Source organism: Tetrao urogallus (genome assembly GCF_951394365.1).
Source record: "Tetrao urogallus genome assembly, chromosome: Z".
In the NCBI taxonomy this organism is placed as follows: domain Eukaryota; kingdom Metazoa; phylum Chordata; class Aves; order Galliformes; family Phasianidae; genus Tetrao; species Tetrao urogallus.
Genome location: NC_136816.1, coordinates 9,539,106 through 9,550,245, shown reverse-complemented (window position 1 = coordinate 9,550,245; position 11,140 = coordinate 9,539,106). Strand labels below are relative to the sequence as shown.

The following is an 11,140-nucleotide window of genomic DNA, read 5'->3' as shown; positions in this document are numbered from 1 at the left end:
GCACCGCCTCCGAAAGCGGCACGGGAACAGCATTCATCACCGCCGCGAAAGCCGCCTTGGAATTAAATTAAAACGAGAGTCTTCCTCTCAAAGAACGAATCCTGGCACAGCGGCTCTCCACCTTGGTTTTCTGTCTTGGCCCCCCTCCCCCCCCCCCGGCTCTATTTTTTTTTTTTTTTCTTTTCTTTTTTTAAGCCTTAAATGTTACAGGAGGCAAATTGAAACGAGAAGCGAGATTTGCAGCCGGCCGGCTGCAGCTGGCGCTCACACGGTACGGCCCGAGGGCTGCGGGGATGCGCGCACAGCCCGCGCTGTGCCCCGCGTGTCCGCGCGTCCCGCGTGTGTGCGCCTCGCTGCCTTGCAGCCCGCCGGCAGGCAGGAGGAACGGCGGCCAATGGGAAGGCCCGATTTCATAAAAGCTGGGTTCCCATTGGCCGGGAGGGAAGGGGCATTCTGAACAAAGAAAAGTCCCTTTCAGGTACCGCTCCGGTCCCACTCCCCCTCCGCGGCCGCCGCGGGGGCACGCCGGGCCCGTGCGTGTGTGTGCGCGCGTGCGTGCGGGGGGCGGCCGGGCCTCCCCGCGCTTTTGTTTTTAATTTTCCTTTTTAGAAAGAAAGGAAGGTTCATGGTATCTGGTGCTCTCTTCTTCCCAATACAATAAATCTGTTGAAGACATTAGATTTTTTTTTTTTTTTCCAAAAATAAAAAGCGGCTGCAACAAACACACACCCAATGCAGTTAGAAGGAACAGGCCACCTCCATCCAGTACAGACCGTAAGTACGGTTGCGTGGTGTGTCTGTAGCACGAAGAGGGGGTGATTTTTTTTTTTTTTAATTATTATTATTATTATTTTTCTGCCAAGGGTAGCGTTGGGAGCCGCAGTGAGCAGGGCGGCCGCTGCGAGCAGCGAGCGGCCCCGGGCACGGCGAGCACGAGGGCAGCCGCGCGGCTGCGCGCGTACCCCGACGGCGCGCTGCCCGGGGGTGCAACGGGGCAGGGCCCGCCACAGCTCGGCACGGCGGCCGGGCGGGAGCGGGGAGGGCAGGGAGGGTGGGCGAGCGGGGCCGCCGCACGGCCCGTCACCCTGCGCGGCTCCGCGGGACGGGCGGCCCGCAGGCCCCCGCCACCCATCTTTGCCGCGGCGCAGCCAATGGCGCCCGGCAGGGTCACGTGCGGCGCGCGGTAACGGAACCGCAGCGCCGCGGGGGTTGGCGGCACTGCCTCGCGGCCCGCCCCGCCCCCCGCCGCCGCCGCCGCCGCCGGCTCATTAGGCGCTCGGCTTCCCCCCGCCGCTAATTAACAACGCCGCGCTGCGGCTCCGCTCCGCGCCGTCCGGCGAAGCGGGGGAGGGGCCGCTCGCCGGGATACAACGAGGGGGGAGAGGCCTGTCCTGAAAAAAGGTCGTCGACTGCGTCTCGCCGGGCTCCAATTACCGCAGCGTGCTGCTGAGCGCCGCTGTCGGTACGGTGCTGCCCCCCCTCCCCACTCCGGCCCCTCCCGGTATCAGCGCGGCGCTCCCCGCCCCGCCCCCGCGCCCCCTGAAGTAACTCGAAGAAATCAGATCTGTCAGGACGGGCGAAAAAAATGCCACTTCCCAGCGAGCGGGCGGAATCCAGCCCGGATTTTCAGTCCTTTCTTCTCCTTTTCTCCCTTCCTCCCTTTCACTAATTTACCCGATGTTAGCACATTCTGCCGGTAACACCCGGCCGCCTGTGGGCTGTCGCACGGGATCGTTTCTCACTGCTCAGGCGGGCTCCGAGCGCGGGGCTGAAGATGGAGTGGGAAGTTGGGGATAACATTTTTATTTTATTTTTTTAAATTACTGTGACTATTATTACGATTCCGTGCTTACTCAGGAAAGCAAAACAGGCGCGCGCGCAAAAAAAAAGAAAAAAAAAAGCAAAACAACAAAAAAACAACAAAACAAGAAAAAAACAAAACAAAACAGAAAAAAACCAAACAAAAACAACAACAAAAAAAATAACCTGATGCTCCAGTTCTGACAGTGAATGCTGCCTACCAGCATGCAGAGCTGTGAGTGAGGAGCAGCATCTTTTTTTTTTTTTTTTTTTTTTTTTTTTTTTTTTTTTATTATTATTTTTGTAAGCGAGGAGGAAAAACCAAACAAGCAAAAAAGGACCTCTGATCCGAGTGCCAAAGTAGGGGAGATGTGTCACTGACCGGGCTGCGATGGTACTTGCTGCCTACTGCGTGATCGCTTGCTCTCTAAGTAAAATGAGACACAGAGCTGTTGCTGAGACGAGTGGGAACAGCACTTTGATTTGCTGGTTTAATTAAAAAAAATGATAAAGGACTGAAGGTAAGCATTCTGCATCTCTATGTATAAATATTTCGATAAGCGGCTGTAAAAGGGAGAGATCCCTTTAAAAATCGTTTTAACTGAGCTTTGTCAAACACACACTCATTTGCGGTCACTGAGGCCACCTTGGTGCAGATCACTTAAAGTGTATGTCTTAATCAGTTTCCTGTACAGTCAGTAATACTGTATTTAACAGACCTAACAATCGTGTGACTGCTAGAATTGCTTGTAGGACTGTAATCTTAAGCTGATGTTTCTTAAGAAAGATCTTACTTCTTTTCTTTCTTCCTCTTTTTTTTTTTTTTTTAACTGTGGGTTTTGATATTTTTCATTTGTGCTTACGGGTTGGTTGTTTTTAATGGAAACCGTATTGTGTGAAGGAAAATTAGGTTTCTCCCTTCCCTCGACCTCCCTCCAAATAAATAAATAAATAAATAAATAAAAAGGGGCTTAAGTACAAAAAGGAGTAAAAAGATAATACAGAAATAACACAAAACTTCAAGGGTCTGGTTTAAAGCCACAAAATCCATGGAATGTGGTGAAGAGAGAGCCTGTGTACTTCCTTTTCTGCCTCTGGTGCCTAGGTGGTGGTCCTGGGGTTAAATTACAACATGTGCTCCCACAGCTAGGCACCAGCTCTGAGGCTGCGTTTCCTGAGCTTTGTGGATTTAAATCACCTAGCTAATGGATTTTTTTTCTTTTTTTTCCCTTTTTCTTTTCTTGGTCGTGGCTTTTGAGGCTGTTGGGAGATAAGTAGGTTAAGGATGCTCACTATGAAAGCATGACAGCTATTGCCTCTGCTTTAACAAACTTAAGGGGGAAAAAAAATGTGGGCAGCAAATGATTTCAGTCCCTCCGCCTTGGCCTTTTTTTTACTAGTTGTGTTATATTCTGGTAAGACCCAGACAAGACAGGTTTGACTTTTCCTCTCCTCACAGGAAAAGGTGGATGTGGACCACAAGTTACAAACCCAGACACACCTGGAAAAGGAGGACAAGAAGAATTAAATCTAGAAAAGCCCAGCGGAGATAAACGAATGTCCCCACACCTCCAAAGGAAAGTTCATCGAATTTTTACTCTAGAGATCTCATCTTCAGGATGTCATTGAACACTTCCAGTACAGGAAAAGGTGTGGATCCAAACACAGTTGACACTTACGACAGTGGCGATGATTGGGAAATCGGTGTTGGGAATTTAATAATTGATCTGGACGCAGATTTGGAGAAGGACAGACAGAAATTTGAGATGAATAATTCTACCAATACCACCAGCAGCAGCAGCACCAGCTCCAAGGATTGTGGGGCTCTGGCTTCCAGTGGGGCTAATACTACCTCAGCCTTAGCTGATGGCCTAAAATTTGCTTCTGTTCAGCCCTCCGCTCCCCAGGGGAATTCCTCTCACAAAGAGACTACTAAATCAAAAGTGAAAAGGAGTAAAACTTCTAAGGATTCTAATAAATCTCTGCCTTCTGCTGCCTTGTATGGGATTCCTGAGATCGGCAGTGCTGGCAAAAGGCAGGAAGTCCAAGGGCGCCCTGGAGAGGCAACTGGCATGAATTCAGCACTGGGTCAAAGCATGAGCGGTAACCCAAACGGCAATACTAACAGCACCAGCAGCACCACCGCCATTGCCTCTTGTGGGAAAAACAAGGAGGAGAAACCATGTAAAAACCAGGGCAGCCGAGGCGCCAAGCGGGATAAAGATGCGGGGAAGTCCCGGAAGGACAAGCAGCACGACGTGCAGCTGGGCCCCCCCAGCGGCCCTGGGGCCGGCGGCGGTGGACAGGGCCCCTCCGGGCACCTTTATGGCTACGGGTCCAAGGGCGGTGGGGGGAGCGGCAGCCCCTTCCACTGCACCACAGCCGCTGGGGAAGTTAGCAAAGGCGCCCCGGATTCAGGGTTAATGGGGAACTCTATATTGGTAAAAAAGGAAGAGGAGGAGGAAGAGAGCCACAGGCGAGTCAAGAAATTGAAGACAGAAAAGGTAGGACAAAGCTCCTCTCCTCTTCATCCCCCCGTTTGTGACGGACTGCTTCGTGGCACACCTCCGTCCTTCCCCCACCGACGGCAAGGTGCCCCGCAGCCCGTCCCCACTCCCGGCGGCACCTGTCCGTCCCGCACCGCGCGCAGCGCCCGGCACGCAGTGCCAGTGTCAGGCTGCGGGTGTGCGCGGGCCGTCCGCAGCGCCGCCGGGAGGCGTCGGCGGGGACGCGGGCTCCTTCCGTGGGGACGAGGGACGCCGACGGCACGGCGTGCGCGGCGCCACGGGCCCCGACGTGCGGGGCGGGCGGCGGCGGGCGGGGCCTCCGGGCCTCACGAGGGCGGGGGGTTGGGAGAGGGGGAGGTGGGGGGCGCGGAACTCTGCGAATCCTGCGGGTCCGGCCGCCGGTGCGCCGAGCGGTGACATGCAGGAGGGGCGCCGAGCGGAGGTGTGCGCTTTCCTTCATCGGCGTAGCGGAGGGTGCTTCCCCGACGAATGCCCACCGTCGCGCTCTGGGGGAGGGCGGGCGCGGTGCCGGCATCCTGCCCTGCCCGCGCCTTGAGGGCTCGGGCCCGCGGCTGCCGGCGGGGTGCCCGAAGCACCGGCAAGGTGAGCGGTGCCGGGTGGCCCGGAGTTCTGCTGGTACCGCGTCGTCTGCTCGTGCCGCTCCCCGAGCGGCGCCGCTGGGAAAACGCGCTGACGGAGCGTCCTGCGAGTGTCGGCAGGGCAGAGATCTCGGGGAAGAAGTCACCTTTACTTAGCGCCCGTCTGTGCTGCTCTCTCGTTTCTGAGGTGTTGAAGGTTTTTTGTAGCGTCCAAGTCGACTTTCCAGGATTGGATTTGTGTGTTTGTGACAGGAGTTACCAGTAAAAATCCGAAAATATTTTTCAAGGGCTTGCATTCGAGGCAGGAAATAACGTGAATTTCTCATTGTGTGCGTGTTACTGCTTTTAATGTAGCGTGTCTACGGATGAATTTGAATGAGCCTTTGTGACCTTGTCTGAACGCGGATGAGAAAAGAGGCAAACGGGTGTAATTCATACGTATACGTTTGCACTTTTATTTATGGAGGTTCTGTTCACTGTGAAAAGGTGTCACAAAGTCTCCCGCTCCCTCTATTAACTTAGTACAGTAGGCATTTGCTTTTGTTGCCAATGGTCTTCAAATTGCAGCTCTCTAATCTGTTTTAACTATCTAGATAAATTGCCCTAATCCAGTCCTCACAATGGCTGTGGTTAAGGAGTCAGAGCCGTTTGATTGGATTCAGTGGCTGCCTGGAATGTGGGAGGTACTGCCCTTTTGCAACCCCCTTAGCCTTTTAATCTTCCAGCCAAATGTTCACATTCAACAATTTTGTTTAGCTGGCAATCTGAACATTGCAGTATCTCAAAGGCTGCTGTCATGGCAACAGCGATTAGAGAGCAGTGTGGTTTCTCCCGTTTTTGTGTTCTTTTTTGCTCTCGGGTCACACGGGAGACCGCGCGAAGGATACACATACGTGCCAGATGCCGCGCAGTGCACTGCGCTGTTTATCGTTATGGGTTTTTTGTTTTTGTTCTCGCCTTGGCTGGAGCTGGGTATGCATCACTTGCACAAAGCACCTTGTATCTGGAGATATATAGTTTTCAAGCCTTGCATGTTAAAAATCAGTTTCCATTTATCATCATGTTGTGAAAGGCACGTCTCATGAATTTGGATGTGTCCTACTAGACAGAAAGGAGTTAATGCCCGCTGAGTGAAAATCCAAAGGTTTTTGTATGTGGTGTGAAAGACAACGCTGCATTTGTTTACTATTTGAGAAAAGCTTGGAGCGGATTCCCAGGACTTGCAGTCACTGCTTAGTTTTCACAGTGTGCTTCAGTGTCTATTTTTGGTCTATTTATTCTGTTTCTTTGCTGCAGAAAGTTGTGTAAAACATGATAAATTGATCTTACGAAGCCTAATTAAATCAGTGACTGTGTTCTGCTGGTTTTTTTTTTTAATGCAGAAACCGCAAGTATGTTGTAAAAGTTGCCACTCCCCTGGTATGTGGATAAAGTCATAGCATGCTGTAATTCTCAGATGTTTGAACTATATTCGTGCAGCCCATTCTGTGGTTAAGCCACTGGTGACATGTCTGAATAAGTAGCTTTGACAGGTAGGCTAACCACTCCTCAGGTTCTTGGTGTTAAAACCTGTTTCCATTTTCCATCCCTTATCCATGCTCTGCCATTTTTAGCACAGTTACTGTCTGTCAGCAAGAACAAATCTTCCTCTTTTTAGCCACATTTCCGTATTTCTAACAGCTGCTACATTGTTTATCTACAGCCATTTACTTTGTGTGCGTTAGGGGAAGGTCGGGGTCTGCAGCAGTCGCAGCTTAACTGAGGTACGGAAGGGTTGTATTTGGAGTGTAGAGATCTGTGTGCTTTGATGAAGATAATATGGAAAATCTGGAGCTGCAGCCCGAGGTGCTGAGCTGTGGCTTGTAATTGAATGCTCGGTGACACTCAGGAGCGAATGTCCCTCTTGTGTTGGCATATTCCTTCTCATTTGGTTGTTTAAAGGAGATGAACGTGCTGGCTGGCGTTGTCTCGCCTTGGCGCCTTGTGGCAGGACTGAAAATAAGCCATGCTTCATCGGGCGGCCTTGTGATTTGTGCCCGCTGATGTAAATCATTTAAGTACACACTTTGATTAATGATGTGACAGAGATATGCTTTTCATGTACTGTCCCGGCTGGCCTTGGATGTAGCTTATTCACTGTGAAATAAAAGGGCAAGCGGGTCACCCGCTTCAATTAAAGAACAAAGTCTATTGTTGTTTGACAGCAAACTGTTTTGAAAGCTGCACTGGGGATCTGGCTGCTGTGGAGCAATAAGGCCGGGCGTCTGCAGCGGTGCGGCTGGAGCCTGCTGGGCCTGGCGGGCCGGGCGTGGGGCTGCAGGCAGCACTGGGAGCCCGCAGCCTGGTGGGGAGCTGCTGGGAAAGCGCCTGTCTTCAGCATCGGTAATTTTACAATTTTAATAACTTCGTAAATACCCAGTAAAAGGGAAGGAATTGATTATCCAGATGTCACGAGGTTAACCGTGTTCTCCGCGTTAAAGGGGCTCGCTGCAAGACTGTTTTAATTATAGCTATATAAAGACTTGTTTTTCCAAAGTAGCGTTTTATAGTCCAATAAATGAAATGTATGTTAAAAGTGCTAAGCAAAATCTCCTGTAACCACAGAGGTGTTCAATAACCAGATTCAAGTAACATGGAAAGTACCATCTGTTCCTAGTTTCCAGCCTAAAAACAGGAACCGAATGGTTGACATTTGCTCATACTTTCAAGACTCTTTTCTTTATTATTATTATTATTATTATTTTAAAAAGTTCACCTGGCACTTTATAGAAGCTTTGTGAGATGCAGTAATACAGGAGAGGCTGTGAAAACACATGTTCGTACAGACAGTTAACTGGTTCTGCTTTCATGTAAAGAGATTTCCAGAAGCTCAGTCACTGAAGAATTCATAATAGAGATCACCTCCAGCAGGCAAACACAATAAGGGTCAGATCTTCAAAGGTCTCGCTGTTTGCTAGAACCTGAACGATGCTGTTTTTCCCGAAGAAGTAAGAGGAAGGAGGAGAGGCAAAAAAAAAAAAAAAAAAAAGTGACTCTCAAAAGACAACTTTAGCAAGCTGTTATCAGCTAACTAATTATGTGTAATAAAACCATTTACAAAAGTTTTCCATGCACAGATTAGAGCTGTTGATTACAGGAAAACTACTCTTTAAAGATAACTGGAGTCCTGTGCTGTTTGGAGATACCACTCCTGGCTGCAGCCTAAGTGCTGGATAAAGCGCCATCCGGCCTTTGTTTGGCCCTTTGACTGAAGCTAATAACTGGTCTTGTGGCACCCATGATAAAAGAACATTATCTGTGCCTGCTCTGACAGGAGGCAGTCAGGTTGGTGGTGGGCTGTGGGGACTTCTGTGCAGTGCTGGCCAACCCACTGGCTTCACTCTGTGGTGCGCTGTGCTTTTCCACAGGGTTTGGTGTCTGGGACATCTGCTTGTTGATGATGGTGTGAGTCAGAAGTCTGAAAGGCACAGGTCTTCTTGCATGTTGAAACTCATGTTATGGGTATATAAGAAGCAGTGGAGTGTTTTTCAGAAGCCCTATCCCCAGGCTTGCTGTCACCGATGTCTGTGGGAGAGCCTGGGCTGTTCTCTATTAACTGGACACATGCTGTTCATGTCAAACAAACACCGTGTCCCTGACACTGCTGAAATGCTGCCAGGTGCAATGCTAACACTCTTTTCTCCCTTCTAAACTACTGGGATTGCATGTGTTCCAAAACAACACAGGAGATTAAAGGCCACAAAACAGGGTCTGTGCAGCAGTAGGTCAGAATGACCTTCCTGAGCAAAGAGTGGAAAGAAATGCAGTAGGAGATCTTGGCCAGATTGGCACTGAACAGCTGCCTTCAGAGTGCCCATTGTGTAAAGAGACTGCATTGTAATGGTTTTTGAACTCTCTTTGTGTTTATATGCTGTGTTCCTGCGAGCCTTAGGTGGTGCTACCAGTGTGCATGGTATCTGAGCACGTTTCACAAGCTTTGTCAGGAGGGTATTTCTGGGAACACCTTATCCACTATCAAAACTGCTACCTTTGTCTGCATTTTTGATAAATTCCCTATTATGGGTTTCCATCACCCACTCTTGGAGACAGATTGCCTCACTTAGCTTGGTGTGTAGTTGCTGGATGTTCTGTGTTTCTCAGAACTGTCTGTTTTTGAATTGTCAGCTGTGTGTGGCAGATTTTTCCCGTGGTACACAAGTAGGACTGCTGACTAACCCATGTCTTTGTCTGTCTTGTTCTGAACTTTGTATAGGGCATCAACAACCAGGTTATTCTTTACTTGACGTGGTAGACACTATGCCAACTTCACTGTTGTTCTTATATAACATTCTAATGTACATTTCATATGTCACTGCATTTCCTGAAAGGATGGAAAGGTTATCTGACTTCTCAGTTGTGCTTTACTGCCTGCAATAGGAATATGTCCTTTCATGGGCACTTGGGTAGTGGTCATATCTGTAGACACAGTGACTTCGGTTGCAGGAATGGCCATGGTTTTGCAAAAACCTAATGTTTCTCTAGTTAAACTTACATATCAAGGTACTATTTTTATTTCTTAAAAACAATCACAGGGAAAATACCAATTAAAAAAAAGAAATTGTGGTTGCATGTAACGTTCCCCGTTCGCTGGAAGACAGTGTAATGGTGGTCTATGAAAATTTCTTAGTATGATGTAATTGCAAAATGTAAATGGCTCTTTAAAATCTACAGAGCTTATTTATGTTTCTTTCCTTCTTCAATCTGGCAAACTTTTTCCCTTGTCATGCCAGAATGTTTCTGCTCCAGCACTTCTGTGCTGCAGTACTTAACTGAAAAGTGTAACAGGACAAGCTTTCACTTTTTAATTTGTCCAAAAATATGCTTGAAATAAGATAATTCAAATAAAGATTATAACTAGCTTTTGTAGCAGAACTTGAGGAGTTTTCCTAATGTATGATTTTAAATTGCAGATTTTTTTTTTTTTTAATTACGTTTAAAAATTAAAACCACAGCTTACTGTGGGCTATAAGTAGCCATTTGGGCAAATGGGAAGTTTAAACTATGACTTTCGAGCTGTGCTGTAGCCAGGGTTTCAGTAAGCACTCCCTGTTGCATTTCATCTTAATTCTGACAAAATGGTCTTGGCAATCGGAACAAAAACATCTGGATAAAGGGCTGTGAAACTATTCAGAGTTGACAGATTTGACTGACAAGCAAGTTCTTTATAATGTTTTTCATCTTTTTGAGAAAGCAAAAAGAAAATTCAAGGAGTAGGAATAGTTTCTTCTTGTGAACCTGTGCACATGTGCACAGATGCATTCTCTGTGCTCACAAACAGGACTCTTTGGATAATAAAATCTGATGAAGTAGGGCAAGCCGCAGAGATTGAGGTAGGATTGAGGACTGCATAGTATGTTGTTGTTCTGCTTGAAGTGTTTGATTACCGAGAAAGGTTTGATATGTCAATTTTTCTATTAGGCTAGCACATAGTGATAGATCTTGGCTTTTCTACCATCTCCCCATAGTGTCCAGTGAGGCTGTTCAGAGCAAACTCATCAAGAATTTAAATTTGAAGTTCTTTTTTTCCTAGTAAATTTTAGAGTCAGGAAGCACAGTGTTGAGCTGTGTCCTTTGCGATAAACCTTCCTCAACCATTATGACTTAACAGTCTTTGCACTATATTTGCACAGAAATAATGAGTGCTGAAAACCTGGCTCCCCCGTCTTCCTTTTCCAGTTTTTGATTTGTCCTAGCCTAAACCTTATTCCCGGGCACAAACCCAGCTTTGCTGAGGTGATTCAGTCTCCTGAGAATCTCTGCTGTCAAATAATAACATAAGAAAAATGTGCCCGTGGGGATATTTGAAGCATATGCCAATAGTTGTGTGTGAATGTAATTTATTGCAGTCAGAACAGGGAACTAGAATCTATTGATTGTGGTTACTTGTTGTTTTCAGAACACTGATATTCTGGTTGTTGAATTGTCTTGTCATGTTAACCAGCAAGCAGATGGCATTATGCCACAAACGCATATTTTACTTCAAGGAACTTCAGAGGTTTTGATGTGTTTCCCCCCACCCCCCTCTTATTTCCCCTGTGGCTTCTTTTTATTGAAGAGTAACATGAGAAGACCTGGTAGCAATTTTATTGCTTTCCCATAACAGTTTGAAATAATAGCTTGGTCTTTGGTTGCCAGTCAAGTTTCTACTAGTCAGCTTTTTTGTCATGTATATTTGCAGCTTGTCCACAGTAACTG

General features: G+C 47.9%; 1 protein-coding gene across 2 annotated transcripts in view; it reads left to right on the top strand.

The window, feature by feature from the left end:
* Positions 1 to 732: 732 nt before the first annotated feature.
* ZNF608 (zinc finger protein 608) overlaps positions 733 to 11,140 on the top strand; it is a gene marked incomplete at both ends in the record, with an annotated part of 87,398 nt that continues 76,990 nt past the window's right edge. The window contains one exon of one of the 2 annotated variants that reach the window (XM_079548924.1): positions 733 to 774. In XM_079548924.1, the coding sequence (XP_079405050.1) occupies positions 733 to 774 (42 nt within the window). Of the gene's footprint in view, positions 775 to 3,419; positions 4,305 to 11,140 lie in introns of those variants that run through there. The other variant, XM_079548923.1, reaches the window with a different exon arrangement.